Genomic DNA, 23,179 nt, shown 5'->3' with positions numbered 1-23,179 from the left:
TCATAAAATATAACTACTGAACATCTTTCCTTGAAGATGATAAAGGAAAGCAAATAAGAAAAAGACGCAGAGTGTGCTTCAGCGAGAAACTCCGGAAAGACACCGCTGTCCTGTCCAGAAAAACCAGGACTTTCCATAGGAGAGTGCTTCAAAAAATTTCACTCATGCAAATAATCTTAGGAAACTTTTAACTTTTAAAATATTTTTAAGCCAGGTTTTATTTTTTTTTTAATTCTACCACTTTTTTACCTTTTATAATTATATGTATAAATTTTTATCGGCAGGGAACTTGTTAAATATGCACGGAATGGCAATATTTATTGTTTCGAATAAATTGCCACAATTTTGAAGCTGGAAATGCGTCATTTTTTAAAAATATTCTAACCTTTGGAGGTCTCAGAACTAGGACCCATGTCTCTGCAGGGGCGTAACTTCCTCAGGGTATGATATCGTTGCTGTTACTGAATCCTGGCTTCAACCAGATTTTCGGGACTCTGAATTCTTCCCTGATTCTTATCTGGTCTGCCACCGACAGAAGGCAAGACCTAAAGGACGGTATGTCATGCTCGGTGTTCGTAACAGTTTTGACTTCACACTTCTGAATACCTCCGGCATCAGCAACAATGCTCCAAGCTTAGACTTCTTAGGCTGTACGATCTCGTTAGATTACTTTGTATTTTATGTATTTATATACTTTACATTCCTCCCACTGCTGTCAACTTCGAAGTTGAGAACTTTTTTCAATCTTTGTCGTTGCTGGACTTGTTGTTTGGCGGATCTGTCTTGTTGTTGGGTGAATTCAATATTCCATCTTTCACTGTTTCAGCTGCTATTAATGCCAGACATAGATCCCTACTCGACCTCAGCGCCATATTGAATCTTAAACAGCATAACTCTGTAACTAACCTAAATTAGCGTTGCTTAGATCTCCTTTTTTCCAATTTAGATGTTGTGATAGTGAGGAACGGAATCCCACTTATCGACGAGGATTCCCACCATTCCTAGCTCCTCGAGCCGCTTTTCCACACGTTTCTAATTTTCCAATCAATAGGAACGACCAAACCGAATTTAACTTCAGGAAGGCCAGCTGTCCTCATATGTACAGGCTGATGCAGCATGCAGACTGAAATAGTATTGTACTGAAGTGGCTTTTACTTGATGAAAATCCATTTAAAATAGTTATATAAGGTAACACCATGCCTTTATCAAATGCTTATAAATTCACACTCGACGCCTAAATTATCTAATTCCCTATTTGTGTTTGGATATTTTAAATTAAAGTTAAAACCCTTTTCTAGTAGTTCAGTCTCACTCTCAGAAAATGTGGTCTCAGTTAAGTTAACGAATCTATTGTAAAACCTATGGTCAGAAAACTTTGAAATGGTGGTCTTGTTTTTAGAGATTTTTGTAGTAGAAATTAACCTATCTAACTTTGATTTTTGTCTAAGATATTTTTTGTGGATAATATTTACAATATCTAGTCGGACTCTATGGTCTAGAATGACAAACTCTATGGGATTAAGTCTATGAGACAATTCGGAATGTATTACCTTTACATAAATACTGTGTGTGTCCCTTTTCCTGTACTGATTTCCTCGTTCTTCTTTCAACCATTTCTTCTGACCTTGAAGTTAGGCTTTCTTTGCAGCGGGATTGTTGTTGTTGGTTTTCAGTTTCATGAACTTCGGGAAAACTCTGTTGTGCAAACACTTGTTAAAAAACCATATGTTTTGTGAATATAATCGGCAACGTAGTAACAGTTGCTGAAGTGGCTTTAAAGGCACGGTGTTGCCGAAACAGCTGTCATTTAAATGTATTTATGTGAAAATCTGAACAACGTTTGTTCTTATTTAACTATTTGAAATAGTATTATGGAATGCTCGGATGTCGACAGGGCTATAACACTTTTGAGAAGGAAAGGGCTTTCCACAATTTTAGGCAACACAAATCTTCTTAATATTGCGTATACTGATTTTGTTCGTGGTGCTGAGTTAAGTATACATGACAGGCAGAATCGCAAATCACAGCCACGATGGCCTATTCTAATCTGCCATGCCATAGGCCTAATATGGTTGTTGCAGCTTTTGCAAAATACTTTGGTAGCGTTTACACCATATCCTAGCCAGATCCATGTTCATCTTCAGCCGTGTCTTTGAATCCCTATCTAATCAATACACCTATGCTTACCATCTAGGATGTCTGATCAGCAAGCAAAGCACTGAAAAACAGAATTACCGCCGGTCCTACTGGCATACCAAGATTTCTCGTGAGAGACTGTTCCCACGCACTGTGTGCTCCTTTATGTCACTTTTTATATATTTCAAACGGATAATTATCCAGAACCTTGGATATTTGTCAACGTTTACCCTATTCTCACAAAAAGGTGATCCTTCTGTAGTTGAAAACTACCGACCTATTTCGCTTTTGTGCAATTGGTCTAAAATATTCGAGATTATATTAAATTAATTTATTTTTTGCAAATTAGAAAGAAACCATCTACGAGACAACATGATTTTTATGCGAAAAGATCATGTATCACCAACTTATGCTCCCTGTCTTCGTATGTCTGACTCCCGAACAAGCAAATTGACGTTATATACACTGATATATCCGGACCGATAAGTCTTATCCTTTTCTTTCCTTCTAAGATTTTAAGATTAGTTTTCACGTACCCTGGTATATGTATTGGAAAATTTATATTTAATTTTATTTAATAATTTCCTGTATTGGGTCGTATTACCTGTTGGAAATAAACTGCTATTATTATTACTACAAAGGACTTTAAATATTTCGCTTTCATTCAGTGGGTATTTTTCCTGCATTAAAACTAAGTGGGAAAAGCCATATACTTTCCTATAACTAAACATCACTTGAAATTGCGACAGTGTAGTAGTGTAATTATTCAAATAAAATTTTGCCTTAATTTCGAATGAATTCATTGCTTCACGCCGGGTTCCATTCCAAAACCAAAATTTTATTTTGAACTATATAATATCAAGGATATCAAAAAAGGACATGTTTTATATTGAAATGATTCTTAACTTAGTAAATAAATGTCGCCATATTTAAGCCTTGAACATCATGTTTTTTATCAGAATAGGGAACCTATGATATATGTGTCTAATCTGAAATTTATAAAAAATCTTCATCTTCATGCAAAAGGAGTTAATTCAAAGGAGATCAAATAAATCGTTCATAAAATTAGGCCAGACAACATAAACAAAAGCTTAAGGCAGGTAAAATTTAAAACTACGCCTCCCTAAATTATATTTGCGATAAAATCCGTTAACGCGAAAAAAATATTTATTTTCGTTTATTCCACAAACTGGACAGCATAAAATCAATATGTCAAAACAAAATTTCAAATTAAAAGCAACATCCACGAAGTTGACGTTGTGGATCCCGGTTAAACAGAGTTTTGAAATTGAAATTTTAATTTTATGTAAATTAAATAAAAATGTCAATGCCTATTTTATCAAATTCATTGAAGAGCAAATTCGTTTATAGATGTTAGGATATATTAAAAAATTAAATGTATGTACGGCATCTCACGTGTGTTTATAATATGATTTAAATGTGAGGTGCGTAACTACACTGCTGAGCAGTAGATTGGAACCATTTAAATTTGTCAAAATTGCTTTCTCGGCATTCTTGGAAATCAGGACTTGATATAAATTGTTTGTTGCGCTTTGAAAGTTTGAGACAGATTGAATACAGTTAATATTAAAGAACCTCTAATATCTGCCTCATTACCTAGAAATTTGCATATCTATAATTTCCAATTCCAATAAACCAATAATAATTTTCAAATTTTGATATCACCACATTCCACATAAGTTAACTTATTCGATACGACAACACCGTCTTTAAAAAGTTATTTTTTTTAAATGACGAACACAGTTTATGCTTTATGGCCGACAAATTTCTTACTAACTACAATGAATAGACAACAATATTGGATTCTGTCGGTGAGCATTGCACGCGGCGGTCTAACCTCCGTTCGCTCCCAACAGAATCCTTTATAATCGTGCCCAATAATTATGGAATCGATTTCCACAGAGTGGATTTAGTGTTTTTAGTGTCTAGTGAGTGTTTTAAAGGTGTAATCGTCGCCGGTCCCTCGGTTTTTCCTGTTCACGCCGGTATGGAGGCCGGATGGGCCCGGATGGTCCGCGGGGGAAGCAGGGGAGGCCGTTTTTTTTTGTTATCGGTCAAAGTCCTATATTGGAAGCTGAGAATAAATGTTGGTAATGGTAATGGTCGGCAATGGCCGAATGGCTATAGTAGTCTTGCTCAACTGTTTGTAAAGAACAAAGATGAAGAAGAAGAAAACAACAATATTAAAAGCGGCGCGTTGTTGCAGCGTCAGCTTCTCCGGCGTCAGCATTCCTACACATAACTCGTGTCTCGAAACTGGTTTCGGTCTAGTTATAAAGAAACCACAAATATGATTCTTGGGTATCCAGGAAATAAACGATGCAAACCGACTCTATAAATGAGAGGGTCGTTTTCAAAAAATTGTCGGAACCAGTTTGTGTTGTTCAAATTTACAAATTTTACTTACTTGACTATAATGTCCAGCAACACACCATGGCTCGTCGGATAGTCTTTGAATAAGAGGTTGTTGCTGGAGGTGGATAGCTATCATGTTAGTCATTAAACCGGAGTTTTATTGGTGACTGAAGTATAGTATGCAATACGTTGATGCCCTTCTTCGTCACTAGTTTATTGAGCACTCGTTCCGCTTAACCTAAAATAACTTGTGAGTAAAGCGCCTTTTACAAAACTTTTTGCATAATATATTAATATCGAAATTATAGAAATATTAATATAAATACAAATATACGCTTATCTATTAATCTCTTTGATAGCGCAGCGGTTTCTGCATTTTACGGATGTTTTTAATCTATTTCGAGTAAACAATCAAAAATTGATTTTAAACGTAGCTGTATCGTATATTAATTGGAACAGTTGTATAAACGTAACGTTCCAAGAAAGCAACAACGCAATTGAAATCACTTCACCAAAGCAAACAAATTTGGTTTTAAGATTTCATTGCGCGGCGGAGCCATTATACGGGCTAATGCGATCATTAACTCTTAATTATTAAGAGTAATTAATTCTAATAAATTGCCTGTTTTTAATATAAAATTTATTACCGGTAATTCAATATGCAAATACCCTTCGAGTTTAAGTTGGCTTTCACGAGTCGGTGGGATTGCTTTGAGTGAGTATTTAATTAGAAATACTGTGACGAGTTTCAATTGAAATTAGTTTAATCGCGGAACATCTTCGGTGGTAAACAAAAAGCCTCCCTTTGCGGGAATTAAAATATTACGACACACAGTTTACTTTGTTTTTTGCGCGTGGTTTTACATTAGGATATTAACGGGATTTTGATACTATGCTCCAATTTTTCTTAAAAGAAAGTCTGAACGCAGAAAATTTTAAGAGCCAAGTACCAAGTAATACCTACACTAAAATACCCAATTCAGCACTGATCAAGCATACTGCTTCGTTAATGGATCGTATGTTTTTGGTAGATTTTAGGCGTTTATCAAAATTGTTGCATAATATTCTATTCGGATTTAATGTTACCTGTTTACCAAATGCAATAGGGAACTTGAACAAAATTTAAATTTGAAAAATGTTACTTATAAAAGTAAGTTTATACTATTAAAAGAACCACAGTTTACAAAAAAAAATAATTTCGTAGATCTATGTAACAAATATAAGCAATTAAAAATTGTAAAATTTATATTCTTTGTGAAACGCACTGTCATTAGCTGTGACCGGTTGTGACGTTAATTCGCTCCTAAGATTAGGCGCCAGCAGTACGTAGCATAAAGTAGCCATTAGAGAACGACAACGCGTTCAGCTTGGTGGTTCGAATTTAAATTTCAGTCTGGATCCTGTCGCTCGATCAAAAAGAAAGTTTTGAAAATGACCGAAGCCGATTTCTTAAAAAGTCAATCTGATAATTTACGTTTACTGGATACGTTTATGGTGACATCTTACATACAAAACACCGAACGTTTTTTTTTGCTGAGGTTCGTGGTGTTAAAGCTAAAAGGTATGGTCATAAAAAATTTTGCCACTAGTTTAATATTGTAATCACGTTAAATTTTTCTAGTTTTTAAAATGCAAAAGCTATATCAAATAAAATGTAAATTATTCAACAAAAAAAAAACAAAAAGGATTTTTGTTAAACTATGGAGACTGCAATAGGATGGGTGCAAGTTCGAAGAGTTAATAGTATATTATGCAATAAGTGCGGTAAACGGCATTTGAGTCACGAGTTTATTTGACGCAAGTGGAGCGCATAGTTCAACACAAATGCTTTTTGTTTTTTTAATAAAAGTTTACGAAATGTGTTGCATACGTTTGGTTTTTCTACGACCGTCAAACGTCAAAATTCGAGGTGTGGAAAATATCTCCGAAAACATCCGATTGCTCCCAAATCAGTGCGGGGAAATCCCGGAAATGTCCGAAGTGGTTCGGATTCATGCGAAACGAAACTGACTTGGTAAAGTGACGCTTCCCGCATGCTAGATCGGTGTGTAATTAGTATTTTACAGACGGGAGTAGAAAAAGGTGACACCTGAACATAATGTTAAGAAAACCGACGGCTTGTATTTTCTGGTGGGCAGCGACAGCCCAAGGTTGGTTTCTGTTGATATTAAAAATGTACCATCAAGCTTGTTATCGTCTGAGTGCATTGTCCTTAGTGCTTAGTGAGTCTAGCAATCACTAATTCGTCATTTGATGACCGCCTTAGAACATTTTTTAAAAATTTGTTTTTAGACACACAACAGAGCTGTGAAAAATACAGCATGTTTTAGCAACTAATCGCAGTTTAGCAAATAATAATCTTATATCTTATAAAAATTTAATCTAACAATATTTTATTAGACGCTTCTAAGAACATAGATATAGTCAAGCATTGTGATAAGGTATTAACAAAGGCAAAGGGCCTAAACAAACTAAATAAAACAAAGGTCATGCCAATGATATTATATGAGAGTTGACTTGGGCGTTAGAATGCGTTTTGAATAAGGTAAATCTGATTTTTCAAGGAAACTTCGACAGGCTACTGTAATACTTTTTACAAAACTTCTGGATTCCTCCTGCGTCGGTTTTTGCTGAGTCGAACTAGCTAACGTTTCGCCATTCATCCTGTTCGCTTCTTCAGAGCTTTGAGAGGGGCATAAATACCGTCTCAGATGACTGATTCCCATATTGGTGACAGGTAGAGACCTGAGTCGCGGTTAGGATTGTTAAGTTGCTTCTATAGACTCCGGTTTTTCGTTGATAGAAGAATTGATTAAATGCAAGAATTTTCGTTTTATTGAATAAAATTTTATGTCCGATCTCGTGATTGTGTTCGGCAATTGCTGATGAGTTTATTTGTGTATTTTAACGGTCTTTCATGTCTTTTGAGCCTGGTTGGTATTTTTCGTCCGATCTCTCCAATGTATTCTTTGCCGCATATGCATTGAATGCTGTAACCTCCTGGCCTCTCAAATGTAATTTTGATCGAAGACGTTGAGAGATTATATTTCTTTAGAACTTTTGATATGTGGTCGGTGATGTCTTGAATCTAAGGAAGGACAACAAGTAAAAGATTCAAGATATTCTTACAGACGGATCATGTCGTCAACTTGAAAAAGATCCTGCGTCATCTCTGGAAAGCAACCTTAAATCTATCATTAAGGCTTCTTCTCTATCAGACCCCGTGAAAAAATCTGTCTTGGCCTCATGGTCAGGAATCCCTAGTAGATTTTCTTATACATTTAAACTCTATACATCCCAACATACGTTTTACCATTGAAATAGAAACTAATAACAACCTCCTATTCTTAAATATTCTTATCAATAGAAAATCAGACCTAACATTGGGTCATTGTGTTTACAGAAAACCTACGCACACAGACCGATACCTTAATGCATTGTCAACTCTCTTGTTTACAGAGCTGTAAAACTATCTCAGCCCGAGTCATTGAACCCATAATTAAAACACCTTACATCTGCTTTGCTCTCTAATAATTTCCACATTGAATATGTTAGGCATTCCAACACAAAATACACTTCACCACAACCTTCCAATAATAATGAAGCCGAAAACACTTGCCATTGTTGGTCTCCCTTGCATTCAAAACTTCACTGACCACATATCAAAAGTTCTAAAGAAGTATAACATCATAACCAGATTTATCACTTGTGCAAAAAACTCTCAACATCTTCGATCAGTCACAGGCTACTGTAATATTTTTTACAAAACTTCTGCGTGGGTTTTTGCTGAGTCGAACTTGCTGACGTTTCGCCAATCATCCTGTTGGCTTCTTCAGAGCTTGACTGAAACTGTCAGTTTCAGGCAATCAGTCATCGGAGACGGTGTTTATGCTTATTTATTATGTTTATTTAGCTCTGCCCCCCTCAAACAATATAAAAGCAGGAACAGAGCAAAATGCGACCCAGTTTCAGTCAATCTCTGAAGAAGCCAACAGGAAAATTGGCGAAACGTTAACTAGTTCGACTCAACAAAACCTACGCAGGGGGAATCCAGAACTTTTATAAAAAGGTAACCCTGGGTTTTATATGAAATCTATCGAACTAACCTGACGCAACGACTTATTTTACGCATCGAACACTGTAAAAAATTTGGTGTTTATTTAATAAATTAAAAATAATTCAATTATTTTAACTTGAAAGGATTCGTTCAATAGACGATATCTGCATTTGTTTGACGAAGCGTGGCTGTCTGATTTTACTCTAATTAATTAAAATGGATCGTAATTAGCATATAGGCCATTATTGAGAATACGTCAAACCGCAGAGAAATTGATTCAATCGGTATTGGAAACAATTTCGGTTTGGTTAATTTGAAAGGTGTATTACAAATTTTGATGCTTTAAAATTGCAAAAACATAATAAACTGGGCGTTTCAGTGTCATAATATCTGGGTCGTACAAACATTTTCGTGTCACTGGCGCAAAGGTTGAAAAGCCTTCTCTTTGAAATATCGAAAATGAAATTATATTTCTTTGGAAAACTTTATCTTCCAATCGTGTAGGACGAAGCTTACTCCGATGTCCTTTGACGAGGAGTTATTTACGTATTTCGACGGGCGTCTCCCTTTTCACAAAAATTCCCGTTGACATCTGACAATCAATGTCACGTTAATAATGTATTCTATACCTGGGGAGGAAAGTGACCTATTTAACTCCACGAGATGACTTTTCTCCCTCTTACGTTCTCCACCAAATAAATTAGTTCAAGGTAAGTAGGTCTTTGAAGAAATAACAGAAAGGAAATAATCTTTTAGTACTAAATTCGCTACAGATGAGATAATTGATCAGTAGTAAGGCAAAGTGACATCAAAATACGTATTTACTGGATTGTCATGAAAATACTAGACCAAACATTTAGGATGATGTCTAAATGTTATTGCATTTTCAGAATATAACCGCTAATACATCGTTCAACCTAGATGGTTACGTTGTGCTCTTTCTCTCTTTTTAAATATATTTTTTAAAACAAATTAAAATTTAAAGAAGCAGATCGTTGCTAAAGCAAAAAAACCCGAATAGTAGTATTTTATTACCCGAAAAACAATATATGTTTACTTTCCAACGGCAACTTTATCGTTACAAATTAATACATATATGAAAAAAAGTATAAAAATATATCCTGAAGAAGCCAACAGGATGATTGGCGAAACGTCAGCAAGTTCGACTCAGCAAAAACCGACGCAAAAATCATCCAGAAGTTTTGTAAAAAGTAAAAATATATTAGTAACTATGGTTACTTTAATATTAAGTCAACTAGATCCCAATAATAATTAAAATATATCAGAATAGTATTCCTGCAAGCCTTTATAAATTAAAATATATTTTTTTGAAATATTTGAAAGTAATTAATAGGCATTAATAATCCAGTAGGCAAATTTTGCCTAATGCCTGAAAAAGTCCCCACTGTCGCTGTTTAAAAATCGATTACTTTTATAACTGTGTTTGGGGAAGTAATTTCGGATATCCCATTAGACCTCGACCTAAAGGTGTGACTGTGAAAATAACCATGTAATTAACATTAACCACGTTGACTTCTTGTAAAAACTGCTCAGGACAATGTTTGTGATCATTAGTCAAAACGTACTACTATAGACCGATTTCGTTATCAGAAGATTCCATTAATCTTACACAACCAATATCCGATAGTTTTCTTTTATTATCGATTAAAGAAACATTTTACTATAGGAATAAGAAATTCGGGGCAGCTTTTCTATCGCATTGATACTTTTTGGATGTTTCATGCTTAACTCTATTTGTATTTTCTATGAAATAAATATAATATTCCTAAAATTCCCACTCGGGGCATGTTCTGAGTAACAGATGCGTTCATTTTTGCAAATGAATGAATGTTACTTGTTTAAGTTTATTTTTCAATCCATTATTTTGAGACCTAGTTAATAAGATTCAAACTAGAAATAATAAAACACAAGCATAATAAACTCAAAGATATTTAAAAGCTCTCACTAGGGTTTTGCGGTTGCAATTAAAAGTATGTATCCACAATATATTTTATGATATTTTTATGGCATCTTATTGAAAATATTTTCCTTGGGAAATTCTGAAAATGTTGCATCAAATTTTTATTTCCTCTCGATTCTCGGCCCTTGCCTCATAATATTTCTTTCTGGTAGTTTTATTATTCCAAAAAATAAAAAAGGGCAAATTGTGCGACGTCTAAATCTCCTATGAATTTAATAAAAAAATGCTTATACAGATTCTGGGACGGTTTTCGTTAAATAAACCTTCGCATAGCTTTAACTGGTTGCGGAACGACGGATCGATGCCTTTCTAGAAACTTCTAAGAGCCTTTGAACCTTTGACTGGAGATCGTTTTTTTCTTTAGGGGAATCTGACACGGATTCGTTTAATAAAGTGCTTTTTAATTGCTTAAATTGAGATCAACAACTTGCTCCAAAGTAAAGGAATGTTACGGAAGTGAGTTTAAATTTTTAAAGAAAAATTTTATTATGTATATTAAAATTCTTATAACTTTTTTGGTACATCAGCAACACAACAAATTACTCGCTTTAATGAACTTTAAAAACAAAATGATTTGACAAATTTACATTTTTCTTCGTTCTTGCATCTACTGGATATGCTAAAAATGATATTATCAATTATTATTACCATTCCCATTATTATTATTATTACTATTACTATTACTTTTTTTTACAGCATCGACTTCTAGGCCATTAGCTGATTCCTGTGTATTTTATCAGGATTCCAGGGTTCAATATATAGGGGTGGTGGGTAACATCGATATAGGTTATATTATAAAACTTGGATCTTCGTTTTATTACTAGCTTGTGAGAGTCGTTGTTGCAATCCGGTTTAGATGCGGTTAGCTGTGCCAATTTGTCTAATAAATTGAAGTATTTTTGCCGTTTCAGTTTGGTTGCCAGATAGGCATCTTAAGTTATTCGGTATTTTCAGTTTTAGACGGAGGCTTAAGTAGTGAGGGCATTCGGTCATAATGTGTTTCACTGTTAATTCCAAGACAGTAATCACATATTGGAGGGTGGAGTTCGTCGCAGGAGGTACATTGAAATAATATTTGTATCGCCGATTCTTAGTCTTGTCATTATAGACTGTTCTCTCCTAGTCAGGTATTGTGGTTGTCGTCTTGTAGTAACATCTGGGAGTATTTCTTTTAACTTTGCGTCACTTTGATTCCAATCAGATTGCCAGGCATCTATTATTTTTTCTTTCATTTTTGTACTCAGATCATAACAGCTTATTGGTATTAAATTGGTATTAAAGGGGGGCGCCCTCGCGGGCGTCCAAGCACTTAGGCCACCAGATGGGCCCGTTGTGCCCATCATCATCATGACAGCTTATAGGGATATTTTCAGGAGGTTCTGCGCTCGCTAATTTTGCTGTTACGTCTGCTAGGTCATTTTCTCTTATACTACTGTGACTTGGTATCCAGATGAGATGGATGCTTTTGTTTTGCTGTCCTAGCTAATCTATTGTTGCTAAGATGTTTTGAGTTAAAGGGTTCATACTATAAATATCTTCCATGTTTTTGATGGAGTTGAAGCTCTCCGAAAATATCAACATATTTTGTAGAATTAATACTTGTCGCTGGATGCAGGGTCCATGACCAGGAGTTATCTTTGCTGTGGAAGGCACTACCAACTCCAGTTTTTGTTTTTGATCCGTCTGTGTAGATGGTTATGTTATTTGGGTATATGTTTTCAAATGAAGATATCATATCCTTGATTAATCGTGTGTTTGGTTCATCTCTTTTTGCGGTTGGACAGTCTAGGTGTATTTCAGGTTTTCTTAGTGTCCACGGTGGAATTTCGCAGTGTTTTATTTGATACATTTCCGCAAGCAATCAATTGTTTTTCTCGGTTGAAGATTTCATAATTTGGGTGATTATTATTATTATTATTATTATTCGGGATTTTCTTCAAAGGTCCATATCCATTCTAATCTTGGACTGCGATTGCATCTAATGTGTGGTGGTATCCGAAGTAGTTTATGAATGCAGTACTCCGTGCAGTAGCCTTTTTCTTACAGTTTGCATCGTCAGTACGTTGTAGGTCATCATCTGCGTCTCATACTGACTGTATTATTTTAATAAACGAGTCATAAAAAAGCACTTGTTCTTGTAAGAGTAGTACATCGTTTTCTAGTATTACATCATGTTGTCATCAATCGGAAAATAAAACTGGTTGACCGAACGACTCTTTTGACGACGCATTTGAGGAAAATTTCATCCCCTCGCCAATCTTTCTTCTTGAATCCAATATATAAGCAAGTCCCACTAACTGCTTCGGTCTAAATTCAAAAATACCAAGTACAACCATAAAGTATATTGTAGGTCTTTTTACAGGTCCTTTCAGATTTGAAAATTTTTAAAGTGATTCAAGGATACGATAATGGTGACATTTCAATGGTACTCTCATACGACCTTACTAAAGCCGGTTCTCGGACCGCTGCTATTTATCATTTATGTAAATGATTTGCCGTTGTCTATCCCCATTATTAGCATTATGCGGATGACATTGCCATTTTGTAAATGTTGCTGCAGTTACAAATATTCTTCAACAAGGTTTTTTTGCAAATAGCTCGGCCCGTATTCTTGGGCTGTTCCACAGCGTACTTTTCTATGGTGTAGTGCTTTGGAACGGGGTTAGATATTCGAAAAAGGCTTTCCGGTGGCAAAAATAGGCTGTACAGGTGCTGTGCGGTGCTGATCTAGTTGCGCAATTTTTACCCGGTTACAGATTATGACCCTGCGTTCTATATACATACACCTATCTGTTTCACATATAGACGTTGATATCTATCGAGTAACCACTAGCAAGCACGACTAAATACCCATCTGTTTTACATATAGGTGAAAACCTTGATATCTATCTAACAAGCACGACTACAATACCTGGCAAGTTGATCCGCCAAATGTTAAAAACCTACCTTTTAAGCAATTTAAAATAAAAATGAAAGACTTTTTACTTAGAATGCCTTTTATAACACTGATGAATACTTGGAGCTACTTAGTCATACAGCGCTATAATGAACTCTCTCTATTTGGTGTACTATTATTATTAGATTTATAATAGATAGATATAGATAATATAATAGCCATTAGTTACTCTATATTATTGTATCAATGTTTTGTTGTTTTCCACGTTCCATTTGTTGTTTCATAACTGATCTGAATGGTTAATAAAGTTCTATTCTATTCTATTCTAATGAGTGTATAAAAAATCGGAGATCTAAAGTAAGTTTAGGAAACCTTCCCCATAATAAATAATATTGCACTCCTAAATGAAATGAAATATGTATCAACTAGGCTTACAATTGATAAAAAATATCTGGAAAATACTAGAAGAAAAATTAATTTCTAATGCACTTGAGCGCTTCGAGGCATGATAGCCGAGATATCAATAACAAGTGCAGTAATATATATTCGTGTTTGAGATCCAATCCGATCCGTATTGCTGATACGGATATCTGTCGACCTGTATCTGCTATCTATTTGTGTCTGTTACACTGCAAGTAGAAAATCCTGAGGTTCTTTGAAATCGGAAAAGTTGATTAGATAAAATTCCCAAACCATTTTATCAATATAATGTTTATCTGCGCTTTATTTCTTTCCAAAGATATAAGGCAATACTTGTTTCAGATTAAAAGGCTTTCTTAGCCTGGACGTGGACGTTTCTCATTTGGAAGTCGACCAATGTGAATCGGTTAGTGATTCGCTCCACGTCAGCATTGGAGTCTTTCATGGATCCCACAAATGTCACAACGTAACGTCCGAGGTTTGTAAGAGGGAAATTATGTTCAAAACGAGAATTATCACTCAGATGACTTCCTCAATAAAACGCAAATCGTTTAAGTTGTTTATATTTTGGTGTAAAACAGCAGACCCTAAACTTAGATAGGCTTATCAAGAGAGGCATTACCGAGCGCTTCAATGCTAACTAATGATTTCAATTTAATTTCAGTGCATATTCAAACCTCCAATGAACGGTGCTCCATGGTCGAGAGGAAGATATCAGTGTCGTTGCAGACGGGGTTATTACTCGCCGTATCACGGAGGACTTTTTAATGGCACTTTAGTTGAAGGTAATTGCTTCAATTTACTCGACTGTTAGGGCGGGTGAATGCGTCTGCATGCAGAATAGTTTTGTCCTTTTTTTCTGTAAATGTTTGCTGTCGATAACGTTGGCTTAACGATCTTATTTAAAAATGTTGTTCTACAAATATAATGTGATTGTATCACTATCGTTTCTTACCTGATTGTCTGCCTTTTCGTCTATGCTTTCTGCAAAATAATAGATAGAATAAAAATATGGTCCTCTAACTGATGATTTTTTACTTATTTCCATTTTAAAAAATCAAGGCATTTTTCTGATTTTTATGAAAACATAAAAATACTTAAAAGATGAAAAGACACAGGAGTAAGATACCAATATTTAGCAATAACAATTATGGTTATAATTATTGAAAAAACTTCAAATCATGTATCGGAATTGTTCATGTTAAACAAAATTTCTCCATTATATCGCTCCTTGTATTTTCTGCCGCAACTCCTGCAAGAAATTAACACTTCTAAACGTATACCAAATCCTTCAACTATGACCCCATATTAAAAGGTCCAGGGGTTTAAGTTTGGACTCGTTGGCTGCCGAAAAAAATTCACTTCCACAGCCAATCCACCGATCAAGAAACTGTCAGGAAACGTCAAATGTAGCGACGCCTCATCTCGCATAAACTACATATTTTTTCTTAAAGCGAGCGGTACATATTCGAGAAGTAAGTTTAAATTGTACTGAAATCAGTTTTATTAACGAGGTTTAGATAAATTGGCCAGCAATTCAAATGGAGCAATAACATCAAATGTTCACCTTAAACTATTTAAATGCAACAATTAAAAAACGCACTACGAAAAATTGAACATTCTTTCTTAATTGTCATGTCAAAAAAACAGAAAACTGCCAATTTTTATTATTCTACTATGAAAACTTTCTCAACTAATGAGAAAATTGAGAATAAATTTTGTATTCTGTATCTTCTAAACTAGCGACCGAGGCATATTGAAAGCAATCATAATATTCTGGTGTCTATTATCTCCAGTTTAGAGGTTACCCATTCTCTATTAATCTATGATGTATTGGTCTGCATTCAAATTGCCATGAATGTAATGTAGGGTGTGTTTCCTTTCTGCGGCGATCCTAGTTCCAAAGAATCGCCTAGCGATACCATCTCAGCCCTCTAACAATGTCCTATTTTTTGTAATACCCGATATTCTCAACAATATAAATATTCTTACAAAAAATTTCATGACCTACATTAATGAAGAAACTGGCCTCATTGCCATCAAATAGTATTGGCAAAAGGAGACCGTGGACTCCAAAGGTTGCTTTAACATATGGGCGGTTTCATAAAATTATACATTGTATATTTGTACATATATGAATTTTTTTTCTCGTGAAACCCACTCTTAAGGTGTCAGGGAAAAATCGCATGGTAGTGGCCACCCTGTAATTGTCGAGGTGGCATAAAACGCAAACAAAACAAACGACGCAACGTAGGGGGTAGAAATCTTTTTGTTTTATTTCTTCCCAATCGCTGACAAATAATTCAGAAGAATTACGCCTCGAACTCACGCTAAATGGTAATTTCCAGGGGATTTTGAAACGAATGCTTTCGGAGTAATATATATTCGAGACTTGTTTTTACGGCTTTGATGTTTGAACGCCTTTAAATTTATGTATTTTTTTTAACGGTGAACCGTTCCCCCGCCATTTAGCAACATCAAATTCGAAAAGATAAAGTATTTTTCCAGTTCTACTTATACCGCTGCGACACTTCACTTTTTTTGAGAGGTCGCAAATTAAAATGTTAAGTGATCTTTAAACTGGGTCCTCCTTTAGTAAGAAATTAGCAATACTTGTAACTTAAATGTCTTCTTTAAGCTTGTTGACAAATTATAATACATCCTTTTTTTGTAAGTCGAGATAGTGGGCAGCAAGTAATATTTTTGTGTTGTAGCCTGTTTAAAACAGAAAGGTTATAAAGAAATAAAATTATTTACTTCCACTGAAATTTTGTTGCTCAAATAAGATGTTTCAACATGTTGCTAATAAAATGTAGCCTAATTTTTTTAACTTTATCGCTCTCTTAGCTATCACAAGTAACTTGTATAAGAAAAAATTTCAAAAAGCAGGTGTGAAAAATTACATTTTTAATGTATTGATATTTCTTGGGTTTTCGCGTAAGCTACTACATCGAGCTACAAGCTAAATAACGTTTGTCTCTTTGTCGACACTTTACATTCACCTTATACAGTTTTTTTGATCGGCGACGATCTATATTGGCTTTTCGAATATTATGAAATTTCTACTACCATTTTCGTTTTGTTATTAGTGTGCGACTATGAAACTATGAGAAACTATTTCAAAATGTTAGTATTGCCTTATGGAAAGGAAGTCTTACAGAATAAACCGGAAGATTTAAAAGAAAATATTAACTGTTGAATGTTTCCGGTCGTTACTTTGCAAAAATTCAGAATCCATAACGGTTTTTATAGCATGTAGATTACGACTAGTTTGCTACCTTAAGTTTAGTCAAAAATCAGAGAACTAAAATCCTGAAAAGTTTCTTGCGAGCTGCAAGGTTAGTTGGTTTTTTAGCGAAACACAAACAACTTTTTTGTGATTTTAAACTAAATCGTTTCATCAAATATCAAGCCCAGACTTTTATTTTTCAATGCAGCAAAGTTTTAGATACAATACACCGTAATAGTTTTATGCATTAGAAGAATAGCTCGTACCGCACTCTGGCGGATGCAGTCTCATCTCAATAAACATCATTGTACTAAAGTAGGGTCTGTGGGCATAGAAGTTAAAGTTGTACCCTAATTCGCAATTTTGTCATCATTGCTATTCATCAATATTTCCTTTTGAACAAAATTGCTTTCACCCGACTCCTGCGTTCTCTTTACCGGACCCGGTATAGAATTTAAATTAGATCTGATGTGGGCGAGAAGAGTCGTGTTAATTTCAGGTTATGATTAAAGATTAAATGAGCAGAACATTATGAATTTGGGAACCGGAGTGTGAAAAGTTTGTTTCATTTTAATCCATTTTAATTAGCTTAGCTGAATAGTAAGTTGTTGTTTTACTCTCGTGACTTTATGTGAAAAAATCGAAATATGAAAATCATCAATTGAACAAACGATGTTATTGGTTCATAGGTCAGGTGACTGGATGGTTATAGTGACTGCTCTAAATTTTGAAAGGAATAGTTTTAGTACTTTAAGCGTTAATTTAATGCAGCAGCATAAGTCTGCAAAAAATTCGTTGGCGTTTCTTTTTGCCACATTGTTTGAAACGTTTATTTTGAAAATTTCTTTACGCTGCACCTCGAATTCTCGATCAGAAAAGGGTCTTGACTTGAATGCAATTCAATTTAATTCGTAAAAGCTTTTCCAATCGAGTTCCTTTAAATCGGAAGCGAAATATCAGAATTTTATTACATTCCGAATTCGAAAGGTATTACCGTAACGAGTTAGTTTCACTCTTTAAATAATAGACGGCTGTGTTTGTTTCATCTTTTAGATGCGCGAAATTACTTATACAAATTTATATTCCGTGTTTACATTCAAATTGGTCGTGTCGTATTTTCCCATTCATAAGCATTGAAAATCTGCAATTTCAATTTCTGGCAGCTCAAACTCTACCGCCTCGCTATTGTCAGAATATCAGCCCCGTAGTTTGCTTACTTATTCGTCTTCCTGGAAAATAAATTGAACCGAGAGGCTTGAGAAAACAATTTTTTTTGGAGGGGCGGGAAGGAGCCTTATTTTTATTATTCTTGTTACAGTTGCTTGGGAGGAATATCTGGAAAACTCCACGAATTCATGGGAGACCATATTTCAGTGCAGAAAATGTGCCCCGGGGTGTCATTTTTGTACGGATCCGTCCCCTTGTCTAGCTACATATCATTGGCCCTTTAGGTAAGTAGTAACAATAGCTCACTGGGTCATATCCCTCGATGATATGCGTCTTGAAAGTCTCATTTATTATTAGATACGAGATTTTCGTTAAAGGATATTTCATTAGAAAAAACAAACAAGATTGCTATCGAAAAATCGTAGCTGGACGGGGCAAGTCCATAGCGCGTAGCGCGAAGCATCTTTCGCTTCGGGCCTTCTTGTCCTACAGGGACGTATGGTTTTTGTATCGTGCTCCTGCGGACCATTACGGAACTTTCGCAAAATCGATGTAATTGTATTGTGCATACGCCCTGTATAGAGCATCTTTTACTTATTAATGATGCAGTTTACTATCGATACAGTTTACGATTCTGTTTAAACCAAATTGTCTCATGTTTTATAGTTAACACACACACACACACGATACAAAATTGGAAAAATTCCAGAAATAGAATTTTTCAAATAGAGTAAATGGTTTTCGAGAAACTATGCAAATATCTCAAGCAGGGTATGGGATACTCGAAAACCGTGAGTTTTTCTTCTATAATTAAAAAACCCTGTATATAATCGAAAAAAATGACTAAATTAAAGATCGTAGCCCCGAATCTCCTGCGTTTTCGGGTTCTAAAACTTTGCCGATCGGTTAAATAGTTTTTGAGAAGACAAGGTTTTTCTATAACCCAAAATAATCAAAGAAAAATTTGGTGATATTTGATAGATAACTTTGAATTTTTACGGTTTAGATGTGGCTGCTGACTTTTACTTCCTTGCCAAATTTGAAGTCGACAGCTACATATTTGAGTCACCTATGACGTTTTTGAATATAGTACAAAATATCCTGAATACCCTGGACAATATGTGAAAACTTTAAATACAAAAATTTTAGCTGTTCATGCGCGTTATACAGTCATTTGAAAGAAACTGACAACAGAATCAAAGTTATAGTGAATTATCATTATAAAGGAAGCCCAGTTTTCCGTTTTTTGCCAATTACCGACGCACCCCGTACATTTTCAAAAAATCATCAAGAATAAAGATTTTTGGTCCGGACTTGAGCGTCGTGTGGTTTCAAGATTTTTTTTGATAATATATACCATTTTGGAGGAATGTGTTTTTTAGATACCCTACAAATGCGGTTTTTAAAATTTTAAAATTACTTCCTGACACCCAGCCCCCCAGTTTCAATAGGCATCATTATGGAGCTAAACTCTATATGTGTATCAAAATTTAAGTGGACAGCTTCAAATTTCGGACACTCATCGTGTTTCATAGCAATGTCCAAAAAACAGTCGAAAATCTAAAAAAAAGGAGGGACGCTGTCTGGTTTATGTGTCTCCTGGACAGCTTACAAGGAGTCAAATTTGAAGGCCGTGTGACAAGCCGTTTAAGAGTTAAATCCAATTAATTCGCCGTCTACAGAGAAACGGAGAACAGAAAAAAATTGAAAATGTTTATTTTCGACGCTGATTCCATCTGTACCAATGGCGACGCTGTACGACGCTCCGTTTTTGAGATATGAGCGTCGTTGCCAAGCGGGTATACTTTCGATAAAATAATGCAATCACGTCATCGTGTCTGGTTACTGTTCCAAATTCATATTTCTGTCATCTGCGTTTGCTTATAGAATACATTAAAGTTGAACGAGTTTAGCCCTTGGTGTAGTCCGTCGCTTTAGCATTACATGTGAGGGGTGTTTGCTTCTCTGGGTATGATCTACATTCAGTACTTTTATCCACTTATACCGGGCTTATTCCCGCGACCTAGGTTTCATCATTAACCATAGTCAGTTATAAGTTTTCAGAAAATATTTTTGAGGATTTTCTTGTTCCGTTTTACGTATCTGTCGGCCATTGTCAAGATTCTTTTCCCATCCCTTTCTTGATTTACTGCATTCAAAAGGCTTCTCATTCAATTATACACCTTGACGTCGTTTAGTAGCCGCTTTCGTTACCTTATTGGCCGTCGTGTCGTGATTGTGGCAATCCAATTCTATGACATTTTTATGGATTAGATTTGCTCTCAGTGAAATGTATTGGAATCTAAAATGTAGCAGACTATTTTTTAACTATGAAAATACTCTAGTAGAGTTCCGGCGGGTCGTTGGAGATAATTTTACAAATCCGCTTTAGTGCAAGATAATAATTACTTTTTTTTGTTTTACCAGTTATATTTAAATGTCGGTACGTTGTGGCAAACAGCCCCTCCGTTTAATCTATTGTGCCTGCTTTCATATTAAACGTCCTTTTGTAATTGTAAGTTGAAGACGTCGTAGAATCCATCTGTGAAATTGTAATTATTTCGGTGTTTGCCCTTGAATGTGTAAGTTTTAGTCTTTGTTGTCAGATTTATTAAAACTTTCTTCCTGGATTAATAATGAATAAGGACTAACTATATATGAATAGTATAAAAATGAGGCTATTGGTCCAACGATGATTCGAAGCGACCTAATTTATTTTTTCAAAAAAAATGATTTTCTACTTATTGGCGACAATAAATCGATCCAATATAAAAACACGCTTATTGGTATTTTTGATTTTGTTCCAGAATCACTCTGCTCAGTGTCAGTATTAGTTGTGTGTTCTGTACGCTGGTTTTAAATGTCTACATGTTCAAGCATCGCAAGCTGAAGGTATTTAAAGTAGCAAGTCCAATCTTTCTCAGTATTACACTCCTTGGATGCGCTACCATGTATCTTGAGGTAAGATCTATGGTTTAGGATGGTACTAATTTTTTTGCATCTAATTGTACTTATATATTGGTTACTTACCCATTTACTTTCAGCGTTAAACCTGCACAGTCGAATAAGTAATATTAAAATGGACACAAAAACAAGACCCAAACAAGACCATATTTAAAACGCAAAAAGGGTATTAACGAAGGCTTAACCCGACCCTATAAAAATCGCGAATTATAAATAATGATAATAAATACAAGTACTTAATTAACTTAAAAGAATGTAAAATACTTGAGAAGAACAGAAAAATTTTAAAAATGGGTTTGTTCTCTTTAATTAAAATGGTCAAAAACTTGGATATAAGGTGAATCAGCATGTTGGAGCGAATATCTCTATTGACATTTTCTAATATATTCTCGACAAGTCGAGTTCCCATTAAAATTGCTTGTCACATTACAAATCTCGGGGAAACGATAAAATAGGTCGATTATAAAGCAATTAAACAGATAGAAACGCAGAAATATGTCAAGCGGAGCCCCGCAATGCGATATTCGTAAATCCGTGGGCCTATTATTTGAATATTTGGGTTTAGGAAATTAAAAACTTTGCATTTAGATAGGGATTACCGCGCACATCGCAAACACTGTCATAATCACGTTTTGCAGATGGCCGCAATATTTCCGGTTCTGGATATGTATTCCTGTATAGCGACCAAATGGACCAGGCATTTGGGATTCTGTATTACGTACACGGCTTTGTTGATGAAAACGTGGAGGTGAGTACATATTCTGATGGAATTTGAGAATAATTAACACACTGAATTTGAACTACCAAATTTTCATAGATGGGTTTTCCATACGCAATACAAAATGTTAGAAACACGAACTCTTGAAAATTGCGGACTATTTTTGAGAGATTCATACCCCTAAACCTAAAAAAGGTATTTGGAAAAGGTCTTCGGTTTCATCATTTCATCGGCTAGCGATGTCTACCTCTAAGCAATGATTTTTGAATTTTATAACTTTTAATAAGTCAAAAATAATTTTTGTTTGGAAATTCCAGCAAAACCTTTTTAAAATATTTGTTCCAAATGTAACAAAAACCGTTTGATATCTTTAGCGGCTTTTGGTATATGACTTTTTGATTTTTTTTATTTCATTTTTTCAATCACTAGACTCCTTTGAAAAATATGATATACGACGTCCGTGAAAATTGAGAAACATCAAAAAATCTCACAATTTGTTTTTTTTTATGGATCTATTAACTATCCTAACCATTAATAAATACCAAGTAGAAACTTGTTTTTCACAAATAGCTAATAATAATTTCCTTTATGATGGGGATTCAAAAGGAATGTTTAATGAATAAATGAAATAAAAAACGCCGCAATATTTTTTTACTTTTAATAAATACACTTTAAAAATTTAAGTAAAATTCAAAAAAGTTGAAAGTTGAACCCAGCACAGTAACCAAATTTGTTTACCACAATTACTGCGATTATTGTGGATTATTCTTTTTACTGTTGCTTTTGATGGGTCTTATATATCTTATAGTAAACCAATAACAATTGAAAAATTAAGTGTAACAGGTAGATTTTCTTTGGATAGTTTGTTGATTAAATCACTAATGTCATAAGTCACCAGCCAAACACGATTTCAGGTTTGCCCTGGGCCCAACTGGTTTCTCAATTAGAAGGAAAGTAGCAACAGCTAACCGAAGCTATCATTATATTTAATTTTTATTAGAAACCCGCTTTACTGAAGGAAATATAGTTTTTTTTTTTCTGCTTCGGTTTTTGCTGAGTCGAACTTGCTAACGTTGCTAGCTTTTACTCTATACTTGCTTATATATTGTTTGAGGGGGACAGATTGTTAGGTTGTTTATAGATTTCTATAAACTCTCGGATTTCTCGTTGGTAGAAGAATTGATTACATGAAGGAATTTTAGTTTTATCTAATAAATTTTTATAACCGGTTTCGT

At 34.8% G+C, this 23,179-nt stretch overlaps 1 protein-coding gene across 4 annotated transcripts in view; it reads left to right on the top strand.

The window, feature by feature from the left end:
• The window catches only part of LOC132700028 (probable G-protein coupled receptor CG31760), a 156,249-nt gene that overhangs the window by 117,504 nt on the left and 15,566 nt on the right, over window positions 1-23,179 (top strand). For all 4 annotated transcript variants that reach the window (XM_060667098.1, XM_060667097.1, XM_060667099.1 and 1 more), the window contains 5 exons: window positions 14,209-14,344; window positions 14,531-14,651; window positions 18,414-18,546; window positions 21,070-21,223; window positions 21,865-21,974. In XM_060667098.1, coding sequence (XP_060523081.1) covers window positions 14,209-14,344; window positions 14,531-14,651; window positions 18,414-18,546; window positions 21,070-21,223; window positions 21,865-21,974 — 654 coding nt within the window. The remainder of the gene's footprint in view (window positions 1-14,208; window positions 14,345-14,530; window positions 14,652-18,413; window positions 18,547-21,069; window positions 21,224-21,864; window positions 21,975-23,179) is intronic.

The sequence above is a fragment of the Cylas formicarius genome, unplaced genomic scaffold (assembly GCF_029955315.1).
Source record: "Cylas formicarius isolate icCylForm1 unplaced genomic scaffold, icCylForm1.1 PGA_scaffold_3__17_contigs__length_32017465, whole genome shotgun sequence".
In the NCBI taxonomy this organism is placed as follows: domain Eukaryota; kingdom Metazoa; phylum Arthropoda; class Insecta; order Coleoptera; family Brentidae; genus Cylas; species Cylas formicarius.
Note: the sequence above shows the minus strand (reverse complement) of the source record. Positions and strands in the feature narration are given on the sequence as shown.